The sequence below is a fragment of the Triturus cristatus genome, chromosome 9, assembly GCF_964204655.1.
Source record: "Triturus cristatus chromosome 9, aTriCri1.1, whole genome shotgun sequence".
NCBI classification, from domain to species: domain Eukaryota; kingdom Metazoa; phylum Chordata; class Amphibia; order Caudata; family Salamandridae; genus Triturus; species Triturus cristatus.
This window is the reverse complement of record NC_140592.1, coordinates 165,056,508-165,081,022: the sequence shown is the minus strand read 5'-3', so window position 1 is coordinate 165,081,022 and position 24,515 is coordinate 165,056,508. Positions and strand designations below refer to the sequence as shown.

Genomic DNA, 24,515 nt, shown 5'->3' with positions numbered 1-24,515 from the left:
CACAATTCAGTTCTGATTTCTAAGCTCGCCAACGGTTGCCATCAAGTCCTCAATGTGGGGGAAGCTTTTATGCTGGAGGCATTCCACCCCAGTAAAATTGATCATGTTTGAAATCTGCCCTGCATCAAGGTGGATGTGGTATTTGATGTTTGGCTGTGTGACTCATTCTTGAGCTTTTGTGGGTAATTGGAGCAATACTGTAGTGCAATGAACAAGTTACTTAATGCATTTGGTTAATGTTGGCAAATATATTGTAGCTGTTAATATTTTTTTTAAGGAATACAAATCTTGTATGGAAGGGATTATTGCATATCTTTATTAAAGATGTGTATGTGTTCTGTAAGCTATGTATCGGATAGAGCCATCTAGCCACAGATTCCTTACCTTTGAACTTCCAGGCGTCAGGCTGGATCTGGAAGGTTTTTCTTTGCAGTACTCCTGTGTGCCGGTAGGGGGCGTCTGTCAACTCCTTGGAACGGCATTGTGTTCGTCATTGTGATGTCTGCGTCATCAATATAACCTCCACTCCAACGCGCTGACTTCAGTTATTTTCTTTCTGTGCAGGCCAGCGCAGATCCATCGACGAGAGCTTACTCCCCTCTCTTTTTTCCAGAATTTGTTGACTTCTTTTTGTGTTCTAGGGATACCTAGAAAGAAGACCTCTAGGTTCAAGCCATGCAGAGCCGGTGACCACGTCCTGTCGCTCACGGACCTCCATTTAGTGCGTCTCTGGCGCCTGGAGCGCAAACACATCACATAGTCGTGCTTCGATTGCCGAGCCATGGCACCAAAAGCTTTGAGAGAGTAGTCCCTAAAGCTTATCACGGCCTGGCGAGGCGACGGACGCCTTGGAAGTCGCCCCATCAATCTCGGTCGAGAGGAAGGTCCGAGTCCAGCTCCGGAGGATCGAAGTCCTCTTACAAGTTGTCAGGTAAAAGGCACCACAAAAAGCACAAGAAATCGAAGTGTGCTTTGACTTCACTACGTCCGTCGACTGACGAGACGGTGGATCCTTGGCGTTGAGGCTCCATTCCGTGGAGCAGGTGCCTGGGTCGGCTCTGTGTTTCCTACCCTTGCTCCTGCCGGGAGCGACCCCCACACAACTTTAAGAGTTCTATGACGCCACGTGTGCTTTATTTGGGCCGCCTGACCCTGCAGCTCGCCTTCGGGCCAGGAGGCTTGGATGAAGGAGTCCCCGTGGGTTCTGAGCCTTTGGCTCCAGCCCGGCCTCCTACTGGACCCGTTCCCGGATTCGGACCGGCGCCAGTCGCACCTCCAGAGTGACTTTTCCCAGTGCCGCAGAGTTCCTTGGCATCACAGGTGCCCACCGGCAGCACCTCCCCAGTCCTCATTCCTGTCAAAACAGAGCATCCACCGATGCTGAGACCCGCGCCGACAGAGCGGTACGGCTCCATGCCCCATTCTGTAGCGTTAGTAATGGATGAGGAGAATTGGGAGGGGGAGCAGGACCCCTCAGAAATCCCACAACCCCAGGACATGGGCTTGTATGAGGAACTGGGTGATGCCACTGGCCTGGACAACTCCCCAGATTCTTGTATGCTGTCTCCCCCTAACCTGGCTACGGACGAGGGTGCCTCACTCGCTATGTGCGTAGGTCTGCAAAGGTATTGACCTGCAGCTCCCTACGTTGGCAGTCAAGACTAACATCTTGACCGAGGTCCTGCAGCCTGGTGTCTCCAGCACAGAATCCTTTCAATGAGACCCCTTGACGGACAGTCTCCTGGGCAAGCCCTGCACAGGGGTTCCTGTGAACAGAACGATTACCCGCCGCCATCGCCCTGCACCGTGAGACCCAGTTTTCTTCACCACCCACCCCACCAAGCTTGGTGATTCAAGCTTCCTCTTCCCGTGGCGCGTTCCCTTCTGCACCGCCAGGGCAGGGCATCTAACAGCCTGGAAAGATTTGGGAAGAATTTTTCTCTTCCTCTAGTCTAGCATTGCAGTTGGTGAACACTGCATGCCTTTTTAGGACGTTATTCCCATTCGATATGGGACACGTTGAGCAGGTGCTTCCCAGAGTCTCGGAAGAGGACTGGATTCTACTCTCCCAAGCTATTTCAGAGGGGAGAGATGCAGTGACGTTTGCCATCCCATGTGGCTTGGACACGACGGATTCGTTGGTCATATCGATTTCCAAGACGGTGGCTGTACGTTGCCACGCCTGGTCGAGGACATCTGGTTTTTCAGATGCCACACTTGAGCGTTTTAAGGACTCGCAGGCTACAGCCAAGTCCTTGGGGTCTCACCACAACATCCCAGCCTGTCTGCTTTTCACTCCTTTTGTGGCTATGGAAGGAGCTACCAACCAAGCCAACCCGATTCTGGCCAGAGGGCCCGCAAGTCCACCAACCTCTGCAGAGCCGTGGATGTGGTTCACCCCGATCCCAAATTTGGGGAGGCCAGAAGTCGAGCAAAGACCTGATCCCCCTCCCCCACCGCAAAACCCTTCTAGTCCGATTTCCCCCAGGATTGTTCACGGACAGTTGATGGCAGAATACGCCTTCTCATTCCCCCACTGACGAGACCTCACCCCGGAGAGGTGGGTGTTGCAAATAGTCCGAAGGGGCTACTCCCTCCCCTTCAAGACTACACCTCCATCCATGATGCAGGATCACCTTACCTTACTCCACGAGGAAGTCAAACTGTCTTGGCCAACGGAGCTATAGAGAGTGTTCCTGGCCCAGAAATATGCTGTGGTTGTTACTTCCGCTATTTTGTGATCCCAAAGAAGGACGGAGACCGCCTTCCTATCATTCTGCTATTTTGTGGTCCCAAAGAAGGACGGAGGCCGCCTTCCTATCTTCGACCTCGGAGCCCTCAACTACTTCCTCAAAAAGGAGAAGTTCAAGATGCTCACCTTAGCTCAGGTCCTGTCTGCCCTGGACCCGGGAGTCTGGATGGTTGCGCTGGACTTGCAGGATGCATGTTTTCATATCCCCGTCCTACCTGCCCAACGTCGCTAACTGCAGTTTTTAATGTTGGCCGCGAGCACTTTCAGTTTGCCGTGCTCTCTTTCGGCTTCACTAGTGCCCCTCGGGAGTTCAAAAAGGTGATGGCGGTGGTCGCAGCCCATCTGCGGAGATCAGGGGTTCCAGTCTTCCCCTATCCCAACAACTGGTTGTTAAAGGCGGGCTCGTTCCAAGCAGTCGTCTCTCACCTCCATACTACTGCAAACCTCCTGCATTAGCTGGGGTTCACTATCAACTTGCCGAAGTCGCACCTGATTCCCTCTCAGACGCTCCCTTTCATTGGAGCGGTTCTGGGTGCGGTGTAGTTTCAGGCCTATCCTCCCGAACGGCCAGTCCAGGACATTCAGGCTAGGATACCGATGTTTGAGCCTCTATCCTGGATTATGGTGGGAATGACTCTAAAGCTGTTGGGCATCATGGCCTCCAGCATCATTCTCGGGTACCATGCAAGGTGGCGCATGCTGGCTGTACAGTGGGATCTGAAGTTCCAATAAGCACAGCATCGAGGAAATCTCACCAACCTGGTTTAGATATCAGAGGGCACTGCGAAAGACCTGCATGGTGGCTGACAGCAATTGGGTCAGAGGCAGATCCCTCTCCCTTCCCCACCCCTATCTCACATTAGTGACGGATTTGTCTCTTCTGGGATGGGATGGCCATTTGAGGGAGGTGGAGATCAGATGATTCTAGTCTCTGGCGGAAGCCAAGCTCCATATAAACCTATTCAGGCAATCTGATTGGCACGGAAAGCCTTTTTAACGTCCATCAAGGGAAGGCTGGTTCAGGTGTTCACGCACAACACTTCCGCCAAGTGGTACTGCAACAAACAGGGCGGTGTGGGTTTGTGGACTCCGTCAAGAGGCCATGCTCTCTGGACTTGGCTGGAACAAGATGGAATTTCCCTGGTGGTTCAACATCTGGCTGGTTCTCTGAATGCCAGAGTAAATTAACTCAGACGAAGGTGCCTTGCGGATCAAGAGTGGAGTCTCTCTTCGGAGGTGGTACAAGCTCTCTTTCAGGGGTGGAAAGAGACTTGGTTAGAATTGTTCGCCTTTGAAGAGAACTAGCAATGTCAGCAGACTTGCATGGAGTTTCCAAGGCTGCACTTGCATAGCCACGCTTTTGCGTCGCAAAAGGAGCTCAGGCCTCCTGTATGCCCTTCCGCTCATACCACTCCTGCCCAGAGTGTTCAAGAAGATCAGGAGCGATCGACACAAGTCGTTCTTGTGGCTCTGGATTGGGCACAGACCGTTTTGTATCCCAAGCTTCTGGCTATGAACATTGATCCTCCGATCAGGCTGCCACTTCGGGAGAATCTTCCTTCGCAGCAGCAGGGGAGGGTCCTCCACCCAAACCTATCCACTCTCCACCTTCATGCATGGAGATTGAGCAGCGACAGCTGACAGCTTTTGACCCTCCTCTGGCAGCCAGTTGTCCTTCCACAAAATCGGTATACACCTGCCGATGGAACAGATTTCGTAAATATTGTACAGAAAGATCTATTGACCCCTTGTCTGCCTCTCTGTCCGATATTCTCCTGTTTATTCTTTCCTCGGCCCAGCAGGGCTCTGCTTTGGCCACTCTGAAGGGCTACCTTTCGGCCCTCTCAGCCTTTCTTCGGCATCTAGATCAGCCTTCACTTTTTAAGCCCCCTCTGGTGCAGAGGTGTTTGAAGCAGTTAACACACTTGTTTCCCCCGTCTCCTTTTCTTATGCCACAGTGAGACCTTAATTTGGTCTTTACTTTCTTTATGTGCCCACCGTTTGAGCAGCTGCACAACTGGCCTCTATGGTTTCTCACTATCAAAGCACCCTTTTCCGTGGCAATTACCTCTGCCAGAAGGGTGAGCAAACTGCAGGCACAGGCATCACAGCCTCCTTACCTGACAGTCTTTCCGTTCAAAGTGGTACTAAGAACTAGGGCATCTTTGTTGCCCAAAGTTGTAACTGCCTTCTATCTGGGACAGTCTGTTGCTCTGCCCAGTTTCTATGCACTTCCGCACCCTTCCACAGAAGAGGAACATCTCCACCATCTGGACCCAAAAAGTGTTATTGTTCTACCTTGATCGCACTAAAGTGGTCCGGGTGGATGACCAACTCTTTATAGGGTATGTGGGAGGAAAGAAGGGGCGTGCTGTTCAGAAGAGGACCATCTCCCGTTGGGTTATCCTCTGTATAAAGATTTGTTACTCCTTGGCAAAGAAGCAGCCTCATGAAGGCCTGGGCCCCGTAACACCAGGGCGAAGGCAGCCACCACATCCCTCCAGCTTTGGGTTTCAATTGCTGATATCTGCCAAGTGGCCACATGGGCGTCTCTACACACATTTGCCAGACACTATTGCCTGGATTCTCAGGTTCGCAGAGAGGGCCTGTTTGGCCACTCTGTTCTGCCTGATTTTCTGGTCTAAAAATTTTCCGCAGTCCCAATTTCGGGGAGGTATTGCTTGGGTATCTGTTCAGAGATAAGGAATCTGAGGCTAGATGTCTCTATCAGATGGGCAAGATACTTCCCTTCAGTAATGCTTTAGCTTGTAGAGACATGTTCTAGCAGCAGATTCCTTACCAACGCACCCATTCTCCCCACACTGCGGAATTGTTGTTAGTGTCGAAGCTGTTCCCCTTGAGGGTCCTAGCTGATTTTTTTTGTAACACACGATGGTCAGTCACTTCATGGCTTCGCACTTCTGCAGTTGAAAAGTTGTGAAAAGTACTGACTTCAGCGCGCTGGAGTGGCGGTTAGATTGATGACACAGATGTTAGGACAGCGACGTCACACGGAGTCGACTGACGCCACCTACCGGCGCGAAGGGGTACTGCTAAGAGAAATCTTCCAGATCCGGCCTCACGCCTGGAAGTTCAAAGGTAAGGAATCTGCGGCTAGATCATGTCTCTACCGGATCAGGTGTTTCCGAAGGTAAGTAACTTGTTCTATTGTACTATAATTTATACTAAAAATACTAAAAGTGACCTCAGATAATGAAATCAATATCCGCATACACCTTGCCTGTTTTTGACAAGTCCAGTCTTCAAGGACCGTGCCACTTCATATGCTATGATGCCAAATTGTGTATTCTACCTGCAATTGGACCCTCTTTATTTAAAGAGTGATTTTTACCTCAGTTCACAGAAAAACGCAGAGAGTTAAAATTTGAAGGCCGTATGGATAAAGAAATTGTTGAAGCCTATGCCTTTTTGTTGGTGGAGCGTCCACAGGTAAGAACCAAATATGAAACATTTCCTTCCTCAATATATTTCTAATTTGGTGTGGTGAATTATTGTAATTTTGATTGTATGTATTTTCATGTAAATTGTAAAGCATTAAAGCATAGTTTTTAACTGCTAATAAGAGTTATACCTTTGTAAATGCTCAGACTTGTTCATCACAAAAAGTTAAAGATTTTCCCTGTTTAATTAGAAATTTGTAACAAACAATTGCGTTGGTAGCACCAAAAATTTCAGATTCATAAGATTGCTCTGTATGCATTGATAGTTTATGTACAGATATAATAAATCAGACAATAATTTATACCAAGAGGGGGACATTGCGGAGAACATGGCGGCAGACAGCTGATCTGCCGTGGCGCTCCGTGAGTCAGGCTCCCGTTTGCCCTGTCTGAGCCCCTGATGGCGGACACCGGTGCGTTTTTTTTTGCCTCTGCTTTGCTCCTTGAGTCCTCGGTTTTCTCTTTTTGGGGTGTTTTGGCGTTGTGGCGTTTTTGGAGCCTCTCCGGCTTCTCGACATGTAGTAGGTTGCAAGGTTGGAGGCTGACGCCCGTGCGGTGGGAGCTCTTTCCTCCTCTCGACCTGGGTCTGTTCTCCCTTTCCATGACACGTACCTTCGGCGGCAGTGGTCCTGCCGGTGGCGTCCTCGGTATTCCTGGAGGTGCGGTGGATGTCGCTGTTTGCCTAGGCTCTCTTGTTTCCATCAGCAATCCACTGGTCCGGTGGTAGTGGTCTTCGGCCGCCCTGGAGCTGCGGCGTGGCAGGAGAGCACGCAGGTTGTTGCGTGCTGTGTGCGCTGAGGATGCCATCATTCGGCATTTGGGAGTGACTGCTCAGGATACAGTGGTGAATATAGAGGAAGACACAACGGAAACGAACGGGCATAGCGGCAGCGACAAGAAGGCACAGGAGTCAGACTCAGAACTACCTTCCTGTGGGGTATCAAATGACTCAGAAGGTTTGCACTTTCAATACCATCAAGTGCCCAGAGGTAAGGGGAGAGGTGGGAGAGGTGGGAAAAGTGGCCGAAGAAGAGGTAAGGCGCCGGCTAGACTACATACGAGGGAGCTTGTCCCTAGTTCCAACTCATTCAGTGCCACCACTTCGCCCCAAAGAGGTAAGAGAGCCTCTTCCTATCTATCTACTGAGGTGAAATCTAAGGGAACCAGAGGGAAAGCAATTTTACTGTAGGAGCTGAAGCTGCATCTAAATTTACACCATCTCTTCGCTCGTATTTTAAAGTTGTCCCACAGGTTCTGCACCTCATCAAATCACAGGCAATGACCGCACCAAAGGACTCTGTTCCAGCGATTTTTTTTTTTTTTTTCCTACCTTAACCCCATCTCTCGTAGTTCCCCCCCCCCCCCCTCCTTTAGATGTCTCGCCCGCCCTTTTGGCTCTTGGGGATCCCGGGGTGACCGTGGGGGGGCTAGCACCAGTAGTCCCCGCTGCCTCAGTAGTCACAGTAGACTCAGTAGCCCCCCCACTTACAAGTATACCCACGATTGGAGTCTCTCTCGGTGAGGAGGGTGGCGACTGGGCAATACCTGTTACTCCTGATGTGAGGAGTGACACAGCAGAAGCTAGGGAAGGGGCCCTTAGTTACCCCGCTTCCCGTTGTCCTGATCACACGGGCCATGGTTTTTGGGGGGCCAGTGTATTGGAGTTACCCATGGAGTTACCCGTGGAAGTGCCTGTGCTTGTGTCTTCTACTTTATCTCGTGACAGTGAAGAATTATCGGCAAATATCTCTGCAGCTTCTTTGTTTGCGATGTTTACTACTTTGTCTCGGGACATAAAAAGGGGGTTCGAGCAATCCTCAGCTATGCAGACAGAGATCCGGGATTATTGCCAGTCATTAGATAACAAGATTGATGGGCTGGCAACAAGGACAGGAGTCTTGGAAGAAAAGCTAGCTACAATGTCGGCACATCTAGATAAAGCAGAAGAGGACATTATCAAACTTAAAAGAGAGGACCAGGCCCTGTTAGACAGGATGGAGATTTTGGAAAACAATGCAAGAAGAAGGAACATTCGTATCCTTAATGTCCCAGAGGGATCTGAGGGCTCTGATGTTAATCAGTTTGTTGTCCACTTGCTGAAAGAAGCATTATGCTAGGATCAATCTCTGGAGCAGCTAGCAACTGATATTCAGAGGGTTCATAGGGAACCCTTTAGACAGAACCCCCAAAGGCCAAAACCACGTAAAATCCTTGTTAACTTTCATACGTACACCCTTAAAGAGCAGATCCTCAATGTGGCTCTTAAACAGAAGTCCCTACCTGGTAAGGGGTTTAATTTCCTTATCAGGTCTGACTTATCTAGGGTCACGCTGGAGAAGCAATGGGAGTTCGGGAGGCGGCTGGAGGCCTTCAGGAAGCTGGGTGCTTCAGCTCAATTGGTGTTCCCGGCTTCGCTGAGGGTCATGTATAATAACAAGATGGTAAACATTAGGTCAGTTCAAGTTGCCGATGAATTCCTTCTGGACATAGGTAACCAGTCATCTGGTAAATAATAGTACTTAATTCTCTTGGTCTCTTATAGCTGTCGTGGTCGCTTGTAGGTACTGTAGTATATTAGAATCTATTATTCCAGTAAATGATAATGGGGGAAGGGAAGAAGGGAAGGAAAAGAAAGAAGGAAGAGAAGGGAAGAAAAAAAAAAGAGAACTTTATAAAAGGTGAATGGAGAAAAAAAAAAGAAAAAAAAAACCAACACTAAGGATAGCAAATGTAGTCATTTTTGCAAAATGGGAAAAAAAAGAAATAATTGAGTTTTTTTTTTTTACATACATAATATACATGGCATCACTTAAGGTGGGAACACTTTTTTTTTTTTTTTCTCTATTCCCCAGGCCTTGGGTTTCGGGCGGGGAGTATCGGGAGCCTGAGGTAGGGGTGCCATCTACTGGACTTGATCCGGTTAGATACACCACAGGTTCTCCACGGAGGGGGGGGGGGGGGGGGGGGAGGGTGGATGGGCGGGGGGGGGGGGGATTCAAGGGCAAAATTTATAAAATTTCTCATCAGCCAACTCTTATATTTTTTTACTATTTTTGTTATTCTTGTTTTCATATTGTGCTGCAAATTTTCTCATGGAGGTGGGTCGGTTTATATTTGGTCGTTTTATAAAGGCAAGGTTGGCTGTGCTGGGGATCAGTGGGGATGGCTACTTTAAAGATTATATCTTGGAACATCAATGGGCTCCGTACTAAATCTAGGGCTAGAACATTGATGCAGTACCTCCGGGATTCAGATGCCCATGTCATCATTCTCCAAGAGAAACATTTGATCCAGTCTGAAATCGACACCTTGGTTAAAGGGAACAAATGGATTGATTCCATAATATCGACCTCTCAATCCATGACCTCCCGGGGTGTGTCCTTGATTTTCAAAAAGCATCTTGGGGCCAGGGTACTAGATTTCAAGGTTGACCCTGCGGGGAGATGGGTTATTGCCTCCCTGGCAATTTTGGGTGCTCGTTTTACAGTGGTTGGATATTACGGCCCCAATCTTGACGATCCTTCATCTTTGGAAGTGATTTTTTTCCATCTTTTGTCCTTTCCGGAACCAGTGATATTAGCTGGTGATTTCAACATCGTTTTAGATCCAATTCTGGACAAATCTCATAACAGTAGATCTCATGTCCCTTCGAAATCAAGATCCTTCCTGTTGGATGTAATGAAACAGTACGGATATGTGAACATTTGTAGATTAAGGGCCGGGCAGCAGCAGGGGGTCTCTTTTAGAAGTTATAAATATAATCATCAGTCCAGGATAGATTTTATATTAATTAACTATAGCTTAATTGACGCTTTTAAGGACATTCGATATCTCCCGCTACACTTATCCGACCACTCTGCTGTATTCCTGGAACTTATGGTACCTACTTCTGCCGTGGTAAGGTCTTGGTCTTTTGACCGCACTTTACTTTCTCATCCTGAAGATGTCACCTTTCTAAAAACTGAGGTGGGGTCTTTCTTAGAGGTAAATGTGGGTTCTGCTGGACCCGGTGTGGTCTGGGACTCACTTAAAGCCTTTTTGAGAGGCCTTATTACGGGCAATGTGTCATATAGAAGGAGGGAATACAGAGAAGCTATTGCCTCTGTGGAGGCGAAATTGTCTAAGACGCAGATTGATATTGATGCCAACTTGGCGTCCACAGATGATGCTTAAAATAGCTTAAAATAGCGCATAACAAAAGAGGTCAGGATTCGTTTCCCTGCACTCGGAATTCGCTCTTTCTGCTAGATTCCTTTTAGAAATAGATTTTGCTTTGGTTTTAATCCTATGTTGAATGTACTTTTAATAAATGAAAAACGCTGTATTTTATGAATTGTTTGTAGGCACCGCACTTTGGCACTCAGCTTAACGAGGCCTACTCACTCACTTTCGGTGAGCCACCACGGTTCAGCAGTCTAGTGGTTGACCACCGGAAGCATACATATACCGATGCTTCGCCGGACGCGCAGCAGACGCGCCGCTGGCGCGCCGAAGGCACGCCTAAGGCAAGCCCGTCTGCGCCCGTCCGCGTCCGGCATGCAGCCGAGGCGGAGAACGCTGTCAATTTGAGTTCAGGTACTTATTACACCGCCGAGGAGTTATTAAGACTAAATAGCTATGGTACGAGATGTCCAGTACAATATCATGTGGGTGATATCAAGGGGTCAGTTTCTTGTTTGATGTGTAGGGCTTTGTTAGATATTCACAGCCCCACAAGGGTAGCTAAAGAAAGGGAATCACTTAGCCCTCACCTACATTGTGGCCTGATAAACGCACGTTCCCTGTCTAAACATGCTACTTATATCTATGATCTCCTCAACTCAGAAGATCTAGATTGTTTATTTATTACTGAAACATGGATGAATGATTGTTCGAATCCGGATATCGTACGGGCATTACCACAGGGCTATACTCTAACAAGACAGGATCGAGACGGAAAAAGAGGTGGGGGTCTTGCAATTATATATAAGCAATAGCTGATATTAAAAAATATAGACGCTATGGCTTTTGATGGGGCCGAGAGTCTTCAGTTCTGTTTTCAATTAAACAGCAGTACCACGTTTACAGGAGTTCTTATCTATAGACCACCAGGCCCTCCACAGAATTTTATAGATACATTAGGAGACAGTTTTGGCCCCCTGGTAATTAGATATTCTAATTTTACCATTTTAGGTGATTTGAACATCCATTTAGACTCCCAGGATAATCCCTATACTAGACAGTTTTATGAAATAATCAGTACTGTAGGTTTAAAACAAATAATTGAGTCCTCAACTCATACCGCTGGGCACATCCTGGATGGTATTTGTACCAATATGACCAGTCTTATGGTAGAATCTCCCTTAGCAATCACGTGGTCAGATCATAAATACATTTCATTCAAGATTAGATTTGATAAGGACCCTACAGCGACTGGTCGGAACCCACAAGACCCTATAAAAATCCGGAAATGGAACAATATGCTTACACATCCAGAGCTTTTAAATATGGCAGAGATAACTAAACCCAGTTTTTCAGGTACTCCTTCCATAGATACAGACAGGTTTTATGAATGGATGGAATCTTTGGCCGATAAGTTAGCCCCACTCACGTATCTTCGGAAGGTACGGAGTAATAGTAAAAAGCAAGCCCCATGGTTTACCCCCCCCCCGTCTAAAGGAACTACAAATGAGCTGTAGGAAAAAAGAAAGAATTTGGAGGACTAGTTACAAACCAACGGATCTTAGGTTGTTTAAAGATGCCCTCAAACAATACCATCATAGTATTAAAGTGGAAAAAGTTACCTTCTACTCTAATCAAATTGAGTTAGCAGGAAATGACCAAAAAATCCTTTTTGATATTGTTAAGTTATATACGGAACCTAAGATACTGACTGAAGAAATGATACCATCACAAGTACTATGCGATTCTATCTGAACATACTTTGAAGAAAAAATCAGAGACCTGAGGGAAGATTTTCCTGTAACCACCCCCTCGATGAGTGGGGCTACACTCGCAGGGTCTGCAAAAGTTTTTTCTAGCTTTCAAGAAGTCAGTTTGGAACAATCAAAACAGGCTATCCTTACCTGTAAATCGGGTTCCCCGTTCGATCCGTGTCCTCCGAAAGTCTTTCAGGCACTTGTAGAGAGTATCAACCCGGTTATTAATAGGATAATTAATGCATCATTTGAGTCCGCTAGTGTTCCGGACACTTGGAAAATTGCGGCAGTAAAACCTCTCCAAAAAAAGAAAGTTGCTGATCCCAGTACACTTTCTAACCTACGACCAATTTCATTATTGCCCTGGTTGAGTAAGTTGGCGGAAAAACTGGTAAACAAGCAATTGAACGAATTCTTAGGGAAAGAAAATATTCTTCATCCTAAACAGATTGTTGGATAGATTGGCGAACTATGGCATTACCAATAAGGTATTATCCTGGCTGACATCCTTTTTAGGAAATACACGTAGTATTGTTACCCTTGGCCACTATAAGTCGGCAGAGAAACTGAGTCTGGCAGGAGTCCCTCAGGCCTCTTCTTTAAGCCCTACACTTTTTAATCTATATATGACCCCGTTACTCACTCTGATCGACTCATTTGAGGTTGAGGCTATTACATATGCAGATGACACCCAGATCATCCTTACCTTAGATCAACATTCCACCAATTCCGAGGAAAAATTTTATAACTGCCTAACAGCAGTTATGAATTGGATGAAGGAGAACCATCTAAAATGTAATGGCCAAAAAAAACGAAATTATGTTGTTTGGTAAAACTAATCTTTTTTCACCTAGCCAGTGGTGGCCTGAAAATATGGTTCCTCCACCTAATATTGCGGATTCAGCTCGGAATTTAGGAATTGTATTTGATCATTCTTTATCCTTCCACAGACAAGCATCGCAAGTAGCAGGCATGTGCTTTCATACAATAAAGACTTTGAGAATGTTTCTGGACCTTTTGCCTGTTCATGCTAGGAAGGCGGTTGCAGTGGCGCTAGTGCTTTCACGCCTGGACTACTGCAACAGCCTGTATGCAGGTGTAAACAAATCCATCATAAAAAAGTTACAAGTGGTCCAGAACACAGCTGCCAGGATGGTGCTTAGGCTTCCTCGGAGAGCTTCCTCTTCGTCAGCACTTCAATGTCTACATTGGTTGCCCATACATAAAAGAATTCTGTTTAAAATTTTAACTATCATCTATAAAACTACTAAAGCACTTGGGCCAGTCTATCTTAGAACTCAAATTCAGCCTTACACTACACATCGTTCTCTTCGGTCTTCATCTGCACATTTTTTGGTTGTCCCCCGTTTTCGACTGAAAACAAAAGGGGGTAAAACTTAATCGGTTTTAGGGACAAAGGCTTGGAACAGGCTGCTGGCTCAGCTGAGATTGGCGCAAACTGAAGTGCTTTTTAGAAAGCTCTTAAAAACCTGGATTTTCTCTATCAATGATAGTATTGTGTTCTCTCTGCTATTATGCTAATCTTGCCATCTGTTTTTCTATTTCTTTTGTTACCGCTATGTCCTTTGTTTCGGTCTGATAGCGCCAAGATGCTCCCTGGAGTGGACGTAGCGCTCTATAAATAAATTCATTCATTCATTCATTCATGTTTTAACACCTCTGCGGGCTAAATTACTTACTCTAAGGGGCCAACTGACTTCGATTCTCAACCGGCGGCTTCAGGAAAGATGAGAGGCCAGTAAAATCGCACATTTCCAGTATGGAGAGGGTGCTTGTAAGTTATTGGCATGGAAAGCAAAAACCGATCAGGTCCGTAATAACATTAACCAGATCAATGTCAATAACGTCCCTCTTTCTTCAGATATAGATATTAGAGCAGCATTTAGAGATTCCTATCAAGCTATCTACCATGAAGATAAGAAATTGGATACTGCTACCATCAATGATTGGCTTAGGAAAATAGATCTACCAAGTCTTTCGGCTGATCAGTCAGCAATGCTAGATAGTGAAATCTCGGAAGAAGAGGTAAGGAAAGCCATCCTGGATTCCAAGAAAGGAAAGGCGTCTGGGCCTGATGGCCTGCCTGCTGAAATATATAGAACTTTGGAGCAGGAACTTGTCCCCTTCCTGTCCACACTGTTTAATCAGATTTTGCTGGATGGAGTGCGACCACCCGTATCATGGGATAACGCATCTATAACTGTAATTTTGAAACCAGGGAAGTCCCCAACAGCCTGTGGTTCTTATAGACCAATCTCTATTTTGAATGGAGACTATAAGATCTTTGCCTCCATTCATGCAAAGAGATTGGCTCTAGTCGCTCCCACTATTTTACACACTGATCAGAAAGGATTTATTAAGGGGCGACAGCTTTTTGAATTGACTTTTGGTTTGATTGGATCAATAGATGTGGCATGTTTGAAGTCTCTGCCCTTGGCGGTTCTCACGCTGGACGCCACCAAGGCCTTCGACAGAGTCAATTGGTTGTATCTGTTGGAGGCCTTGGCAAAATTCGGCGTGGGGGGGTAGATTTCGTCAGGCGATTGGTCTTCTTTATCGGAACCCTAGTGCCCGTCTAGTGGTTAATGGTATTTTATCTGACCTACTTGACATCTCGAGGGGCACCAGACAGGGTTGCCCTCTCTCCCCACTCTTGTTTGATCTGTACGCTGAACCTTTTGCCCAGATTTTGAGGGATAGTGTTAACATCAAGGCATTTGCATACAGGGGTTGGGAGAGAAAGGTGGGCCTCTATGCGACGATATTCTTATATTTACCTCTGAACCACATGAGGCCCTCCCAGCTATGTTTAAGTTGGCTTCGTTGTTCGGGAGGGTCTCCGCTTATGAAATTAATACTTTAAAGACCGAGATGATGACCTGGAAAATTGACCCAAGTACCTTTGATTCTGAAATCCGGCCGGGGAGTAAGTTGAGGTATCTAGGTTTGGATATTGTAGCTGACCTCGATCAGATTACTATTATTAACTTTTCAAAAGTTGCAAAAGAATGTCGTAAGCTGCTCCAAACCTGGGCCCATCTTCCGCTCTCCCTGCTGGGTAGGGTCAACCTTGTTAAAATGTCCATTTTGTCCAAAGTTTCTTTTTTGTTTAATACGATACCCTTATATTTTGACCCCGCCTCTATCAGAAAATTGCAGTCTGATATTAGTACCTTTATCTGGAATAAACATCTTCCAAGAATCTCCTGGAAAAAAATCAGGAGGCGTAGGAAAAAAGGTGGGCTCGCTGTCCCTGACCTCCAGGCTTATGCCTGGGCCTTCCAGCTATCTCGCGCTAGGATCCTATTAAAGAGTCCAGTAGGTTATGGAGTGGGATTAACTTATTCTTATTCTATGTTATTGGATGTAGAAGGGGTAAGCCAGTCAGGGTTTCTTTTCAAATTTGGAAACCCCAAGTTTTTCAAAAAAATTAAATTGAACATTTTATGGGTTATGGCTAGAATATGGGCTCAGATGTCTAAGGCCATTAAAGTCGGGTACTATGGAAGCAGGACACCGCTGTGGGATCTCCCTGATGGTCCAACTTGGTTAGGGGATGCACTAGCTATGTCTATGAGAGAAGCTGGACTGGAGGAGTGGGGTAACCTATTTGTTGACGGGGACTTGTTACCCTGGGAATATCTTTGCACTAAAATTGGTCCAAACTTCTCCAGGCTTAAGTATCTTCAAATATCGAGTTGGGCTCGTGCATATTCTGTTCAACCTCCACATGGTGGTAAATATCCCTTGGGTGCGTATAGTTATCTTATAACGCTTTTGGCAGATAAACTGCCTGCCAAGAAGGAAGTTTCACTGTGGTATAATCTAATCCTGGAGGAAATGGATGGAATATTTTCATTGCCAGAGGAGCTTTGGTCTTTGCACGTCACCAATCCCGATCTACAACATCTTTGGAATTCGTCTTGTACGTTGATGTGGGACATTGTCAAACCTGCATGGTTACGCAGTAATCATCTTTTTACCATTCATCGAGCATATTATTCACCCCTTCGTCTCTCCAAATTTACCGTGGGGAGTAGTGTGGCTTGCGCGAAATGTGGTTTGGTGGCTGCTTCTGACATTCATATGTTCTTTGAGTGCCCGCATTTGTCCTTATTCTGGGAAGCCATTAGTAAGACTCTTTACCTTTCTGTTGGTATTAACATTACCCTGGACCTTACATCAGTAATATTTGGTTGCTACCAAGGGGTCCCTTCCTTGGCAAAAAAGCGTATCTTTTATGCCATACTGCTTGGCATCTTCTGAATTGGGTCCATTGAGTATCTGGGTAATCCCCCCCCCCCCCCCCCCCCTCTCCCCTCCCCCGGGTCCCATGATTAAGCCATCAATCCCATTCTGGGGGGATAGCCGTTTCCAGGTGCTATTATTAGTACCTTGGCTGGATTCTAGCAACCCCTGTTTGGTTTTATATTAGCGATCACTATTGGTTGAAACATTAATGCTGAGGGGTGAGCTCTCCGGTCCACTACTGCCCCAACCAGTCATAGTAACTGAGGCAGCACAATGTGTGTAAACCTACAAGATTGCATATTGAAACCTGTGTGGCAGATGAGGACAAAAAAAAAATAATAATTTATACCAAGAGAAAAGAGGAATCCTACAGTATGGATTACTCCAGTGTTTTAACTTTCATAGATTCACATGTTTGAATCATTCCCCGTTGTCGAGATGGGAGTCTCACGGTACATTATAATAGCAATGCAAAGTTGAATATAGGCTAGAAAAGAAAGGTCCTTTAATTTTGCAACATACCATATTCATTGTTTAAAGAAGAGACCAAACATAGGTTTCAACCAATCAGGTTGCTTTACCCTCTAGAACACTCCTGTGAGAAGCTTCAGTCCCTCAGATTTTCTACTGCACGTCGTGTTAAATCCATTTTCCCATCTCTTCATGCTTTCTTACTAAGGATAGCAGGCCCCTCCGTACTGGTTCGTACGGACAATGTGACCAGCATGTATTAAGTAAACAAACCAGGGGTAACCAAATAAATCCATTACGCTATCTCAAGAAGCGCAGGAGCTATAGGATTGGACGACGCAACATGGGATATCACTCAAGGCTGATCATGTCAGAGGTCTGCACAATACTCTGGAGGACACTTTAAGCAGAACATAGTCCAGTTGTCACGAGTGGGAGCTAGAGCAGTCCATGCTCGACAAGGTGTTTTGAATGTGGGGAAAACCAGCGTTCAACGGCTTCGCAATGACTGAGAACACCAAATGCCAGTATTATACCAGCAGATTCCCTCTACCAGCGTCGAGGGAGAATGCCCTTTTAATGTGATGGTCCGAGATATATGCTTATGCTTTTCCCCCATCCCGTTACTTCCCAGGGTATTGACCAAGATGAAGACGGAAGGCTGTCGTTTGATCCTGATAGTGCCACGATGGCACAGGAAGTGCTGGTTCCCGGAGCTTCTCTTGCTGTCGGAGTCGAGGCCCATATGCTTACAGCCATCCCCATCTCTACTGACAAGAGAGAAGGGCCAAGTGTACCATCCAGACCTGCAAACCCCTCATTTGCACGCATGGCTCCTGAGTTCCTAGAATTCAGGGACTTTGATATCTCGCAGGCGTGTAGGGAAGTTATTGCAGAATCCAGAGCGGACAGCACTAAGAAAACATATCGCTTAAAATGGAAGCGATTCAGTTTCTGGTGCCAACGAAACAACCTTCACCCACTTCAAGCACCTCATGAGCAGAGTTTGCCACATATCCTCTCTTTGGCAAAGTCAGGTCTCACTTTCTCTCTAGTGAAGGTTCACATGACTGCGATTTCCCATTATAGGAATTCAAGTTCCTACTCTCTGTGCTTCTAGTCCCCCCCCAGTGCGTGCGCCACCTCCCAAATAGAAGCTCAATTTAGTCCTAGCATAGTTAATGAGACCGCTTTCTGAACCAATTTACCAATTCACAAAGCAGAGCTCAAGTTTCTCACCTGGAAGGTGGCCCACCTACTGGCTCTCACTTCTGCAAGGAGGGTTAGCGAGAGCCAAGCTTTTACAGTCAACAAATTTTTCTGCGTTTCACGGATAACTATGTAGCTCTGAGAACGAAAGCGACTTTTATCCAAAAAGTCCCGATTCAGTTACATCTCAACGAACCAGTAATACTTCAATCCTTTTTTCCAAACCGATCTAGTCCAGCAAAACTGGCTTTACACACGTTGGATGTTAAGAAGTGTTTAAAATTCTACCTGCATAAAACAAAAGAAGGGCAGATCAGCTGCTGGTGGCCTACGGACAAGGCAGAGAAGGAGAGGCAGTAACTAGAGCCATGGTTGCCAGATGGGTCTCTTCTGCGATCCAATTCTTAAATGACAAGGCTAACAAGCCTTTAACAAGGAGAGCTAAAGCGCATTCATCCAGGGCAGTTTCTACATCGGCAGATCTGTTGGCTGGAGTAACGTTCGAGAAAATTTGCCTTGTTGCGACATGAAAAAGTGTCTGCACTTACGCAGCATTACTGTCCCCAATCTACGCAATGTGAAGATGCAGCTGTGGGCCAAGTGGTACAGCGTCACCTCTTCAATTAAGGTGGGCTTCTTAGTTTTATAAAGAAGAAAATGTATATGTATATCCTACTTAACATACCTAACTTTGCTTACTAGCTGTCGCTTATGTAAGTTTTTGTTTGATGCTGGAAGTTCAACAGTGTCTTAAATGTTATATTCTATTCTACTAAACATGTCATTGGATATATCTTAAGTAGTATAGTATATTAAGGTTGCATGTTTGGCTTCTAGGCATCTTTTTAAAGCTTTCTAGAAATTGAAAGAGTATTTACAGGATTACAAATGTCTGTTACATTTCAGTAACCTGGATGGTTATGATTTACATGTCTCCATTGACAGTACGATTCTGGGTACTGCTTGCTATTCTGATTCAAGCATGTGTATCTATGAAAGATACCCCAATTCTAGATAAGAAAATAAGTTACTTACCTGTAACTGCGGTTACCCAGTATTGGTATCTTTCATAGATTGACATGCAACCCACCCTCCTCTCCGTAGAGGTAGTTCTCTTTAATTTTTGAGATTCTCATTTCCCACTTGTGCTTAGAAAATCTGAGAGAACCTGCCTCTGCGGAGTGTGTTCTATAGGGTGCTGGCAGCTGATTGACTCGGTTCCAACATTAAGTCCTTTAAAAAAAAAGAAAAATAATACATAAATAGGCTACTATTGGCATTGCTCAAGGCCATTGTAGCCTATGAAGCTTTTAGACGACGGGGAATGATTCAGCCATGTGAATCTATGAAAAATACCAATACTGGATAACCACAGTTACAGGTGAGTAACTTATTTTCTTATCATTGTCCTTCAGAGTAATGTTGGGGATTTTTTTTCCTCCGTTTTATCTGCAAACCTTCCAACCAGGACCAAGCTGTCCCAGGTAAATGATAAACGTGTGAATTTCCATTCTTAATCACTTTTTGCTGGGTAGAGTACAATATTTTTAAGAGTCTCCTATCGTAGTCTGATCTTCTCTGTAAGATTTAGATTGCTGCTGCAAGCTCTGCATATAATCGGTGAAGATCCGTGTTGCCTCTCTTTCGTAGTGAGCTCTAGCACCCCCCTTGATCCACTAAAGAATGGCTTACGTGTCCTGAAAGTAAAAACAACAACAACAAAAAACTGGAGTTATGTTCTGCTCAAGGGTTTTTTTCTAACCTCCGTGCACCAAGGAAAGACGTGTCGGGAGAAGAGCACATTCTGGCTAAATGTTGTGAAGTTAGAAGAGCTAATTGGGAAGGAGATATGGTCCCCTTTTTCCTCGAAGTCTAACAGCTATCACTGATCATTAGGACCGCACAGCCCATTACCAGTTTAACTGCACTTGTGAAGCCTGCCCATTGTCTGATCAGAACTGCTTTCTTGCCAATAGTCAATTTACCAAATTTACGATCCCTCCAGCGTACGGATGATTTTCCATCACCCTGCTTGCCATTTGAAGATTTTTTTCTACCTGCTAACTTGGCAACTCAAACGTTCTTAGCCCTATGGCCTCATGGACATCAGACACGGATAATTTCACGCCCTGAAGAAGGTGTTACCCCAGGAAAGGGGGTGTCACACCGAAACGCGCGTCGGAGTTTTGAATCTATTTGTTCCTTAGTGTGATATCATATTAATGTTAATTTCATAGACTTATTAGAGTTCTGTGCCTTATCTTTATATATATCAAATCGAAGGACAATTGTTTGTTTTTTGGTCATCTATTATCATCAATAGAATATTCATTTTCATTATTGATAGGGATAAAAATCAAATATGCCAGTTACTTTGGGCCTCTGAATCATTACTTTCCAGATTTTAGGACGTATGTTTAGTGTGTTTTCATGGTTTGTATGAGTCTAGTGAGAGTGAGAATGTTTGAATGATTTGTGTCCTAGATTGTCCATGGGAATCATTGACTTATAGGATTTTAATGTCCTATGCCAGTTGAACGTTTTGTTAACATATGACATATGACGCTTTGCTGTCGGTGCAGGTCTAATGCACCTGAATCCTACCACGATCTTGCCCCAGGAGTCGGAGCGGCTGAACGGACACCTGAAGCCCTGCCCCCTGCGAAACCTACAACTGCTGCTCGCGCCACCCACTTCGCGGGAGACGCTTTGCTGTCGGTGCAGGTCTAACGCACCTGAATCCTGTCACGATCTTGCCCCAGGAGCCGGAGCGGCTGAACGGACACCTGAAGCCCCGCCCCCTGCCACCGGGGAAACCTACAACTGCTGCTCGCGCCTCCCGCTTCGCGGGAGACGCTTTGCTGTCGGTGCAGGTCTAACGCACCTGAATCCTGCCACGATCTTGCCCCAGGAGCCGGAGCGGCTGAACGGACACCTGAAGCCCCGCCCCCTGCCACCGGGGAAACCTACAACTGCTGCTCGCGCCTCCCGCTTCGCGGGAGACGCTTTGCTGTCGGTGCAGGTCTAACGCACCTGAATCCTGCCACGATCTTGCCCCAGGAGCCGGAGCGGCTGAACGGACACCTGAAGCCCCGCCCCCTGCCACCGGGGAAACCTACAACTGCTGCTCGCGCCTCCCGCAACGCGGGACGCGGGCGGCGCCGGGTTAAGCCCGGGACAAGGGCGGGACCGTCTGTGGCCGTCAGGGGCAGTAGGAGGCCGGGCTGGGCAACCTCCCTACCGTTCTTGCCCAGTGTCGGATGCGCCACTCATCAAATATCTACGCCTACCCTACTATAAGGTACTGTGTTGCTATTGGGGGGGTCCCCTGTCTGACAGTAGATCTCGGGAATCTGTATAACAGCTTACCATTTAGCGCGAGGTCTATGATGGGTAAAAGAAAAATGTCTGATGTGAATGGGGGTGCTGCTAGCCTCACTGGCAACATGGCTAAAAGGAACAAGGCCAGAAAAGCTGAGCAAAAAATCCATGCCTGCTAATACACTAGACCGCATTGACTTTCTAGTTGACAATTGCACTTCCATCCTAGAATCAGACATATCCCTCACACCCCCACTCCCATCGCTCCCACCTAACCACCGCCCAAGTTCTGTTATCATTCCCCAAATGTTTAGTAAAAAATCTACAGCACGGGACACTTTGCAGAGTCACAATGACAATCCTATACTAGCTACCGAAGAAGCAAGCTCTTGTGTCCATCTTGCTAACCCAGTCCCTCTTGATCCCATTGTCATTGTTTGCTCAAATCGCTTTGAGCCACTAGCCGATATTGATAATGACTATGTCGAGCCTATTGGTAGTATTGCTAGTTTTGATGCACCTGTAATACCAAACTCATGTATAGATCGGGGCTCTGGATCCGGGTCAATCCCAGATGGGAATAGGCTGCACCAAGAAACATTAGGTAGAACCGCCCCAGACACAGGTCTAATCATGGAAACTATTAAGACTCTGAAACTTGAAATTAGTGACTTAAAAGTACTAGTAGCGGAATTACTGCTAATGGTTAAAAAACCTCCTACTCAACCATTGCAACCACCAATCACTCTACCTACCACTATTTGCTATTCAAACCCACAAATACCTCCTTTCCTAAACACTGATTCTAACGTATCTACATTGCCTCAGCCGTCATCTTCACTTCCGCAGGATAGACCAAACCCTTTACCACCTATTAGAGCTGGGACTATCTGTCCTAATACCAACATGAACTCTCGCTCATTTGTGAACTCCCACGTTACTAATAGCCAGCCTCATCCCGCCCAAAGAAATACAGCCCATGCCCAGTCTTTTCCACCTCCCTTAGCGCAAAGACCAAGGCCCAGTATACAACCTACTGTTTACATGGTGGGTGTTCCTACGATTGCCGGGCACGAGACCGAAGAATCCCTAAAAAACAAGCTCATCCATTGGATCCGCCATGTCAGAGGCTGTCGATCCCTTATAAGAGATGACGTACTAAGGGTCCGCAGACTTAGAGCTAACAATATTTCTAAAGATACAATAGAGCTGACCCTAGCTAATCATCTCTTAGCTGATGGCCTTATAGCACTCGAGTATAGATCTTCCTCTCTGGACTCGTCTTCTATTCAATTTAGACGCTTTCTCACACCAAGCCAAGATTGTGCGGGGAGGTGGGGTGGTTCTGAGGGTGTATCTACCCTGGAACAAATTGACTGACTAACCCCGGCAATAAATACTCTACCAATTGTTGGTGGAGTGCCTTATGCAGCCTTGATTGCCAATTGTAGTTTGTCTCCCCAAATACTTTCTTCTGCAACTCTTAGTTGGGGATAGGGGGGAAGGCGGGGACACAACCTATAGTTCCTATTCCATATATTTCGGACCCCGATACTTCCCTATCTTTAGCTCCACTAATGAATGTTAAAATCCTCTCATGGAATATTGCATGCCTGAAAGCCAAACTCACATGGCCGGATTGGAATAATTGTATTGCTACTTTCGATATCTGCATATTCCAAGAGACTTGGAGCCTAACACCTTTGTACAAATATGGCTACACCTGCCATTGTGTTCCCGCCCGATCCACTGGCCGTGGCCGCCCCTCTGGAGGCCTCATAATATGGATTAATGTTGCCCTTTCCTGTAGAGTCCGTGAAGTACAAAGTCCATCACCGGACATAATGCATTTAACTCTGAGTGGGCCGAAAGGGGGGTTCTCCATCGAGCTTTTTAACATTTGTCAGAGGTACCCAAGGAGGTTCAAAGTCACCTATTGTCACCACTTTGGAAGAAGAGCTTTCCTCTTGTCCATCTAATTCACTTATCCTGGTCGCAGGGGACTTGAATTGTACCTTTGAGCCCCTTGCCTCTGAAGACATCTTAGAGGTTGATGAGGAAGATGCCAGGTGGGGGATACCCTCCCTGACTGTTCCTCCAGTGAAGAGATGGACACCGGTGATAATCCAGTTAAACGCCTTGGTCCTGGAATTTGGGCTGAGAGCTGCCAACGGTCGACGTCCTTCCGATCTTCAAGCAGCCTTTACTTTTAATAGAGTTTCCAGCCCATCCCGAATTGATTACATCCTAATCGATCGTAAACTCTGGCGTTTTGCAGTGGACCTGGTCATAGTTCCAACTATTGCCAGGGACCATAACCCCCTGTGCCTAACACTAAAGAACCCGTGGCCACCAGATCAATCAATTCCTGATCCCTGCCCTATACTGCCCACCAAAGATATTATTCCATCGAACTGCAAAAGATTTCTTAAATGGCCTAAAATCGCCATGGATGAACAAAAACTCGCTTCTATAAAAGAAATATTGCTATCTAAAACTGCAGAACTCAGGGAAGCTTGTGAGGAATCTGACCAGAGTTTAAGGGCCACATCTATACATGCAGCTACAACCGAGTTGATCGGGGCACTCTTCGTATCCTCCTCCATCAATAAAACTAATAAACATAAATCACCTGGCTCTTGGTTCAATTCTGAGTGCAGATCAAGCAGGACGGAGCTTGTAACTGCCATTAAAACCAAGGATTGTTCCCTTATTAAACACGCCAGGTTTGTTTACAAAAAGGCTGTCATTAAAGCAAAGTCTGCCTGGGAGGAATCTCACTGGCAGGCTCTAACAACTGCGAGTCTAGCCATGGATGGAACCACATTTTGGAATTTGTGTAGATATTCAAGAGGCTCTGACCCTGATGCAATCCCCAACCATATCACCAATCAAGAATGGTTTGCTCACTTCTCAAATCTATACTCGGGCGAAGATAATCAAAATCTGAGCTCATCCCCCTCTACCGCCCCAACAGATTCCGTCTTGGCCAATTACGATCCGTTCACAGAGGCGGAAGTCGTGACTGCCATTAATAGACTGGTCCCAGCTAAAGCTCCAGGCCCTGATGGCCTGCCTGGTGATCTGTTCCGCTCCGATCCTAAATCTTGG

General features: G+C 46.3%; 1 protein-coding gene across 4 annotated transcripts in view; it reads left to right on the top strand.

Annotated features, from left to right (window-relative positions):
- TASOR (transcription activation suppressor) overlaps positions 1–24,515 on the top strand; it is a 1,129,919-nt gene that overhangs the window by 108,345 nt on the left and 997,059 nt on the right. For all 4 annotated transcript variants that reach the window (XM_085624658.1, XM_085624660.1, XM_085624657.1 and 1 more), the window contains exon 3: positions 6,110–6,202. In XM_085624658.1, the coding sequence (XP_085480784.1) occupies positions 6,110–6,202 (93 nt within the window). The remainder of the gene's footprint in view (positions 1–6,109; positions 6,203–24,515) is intronic.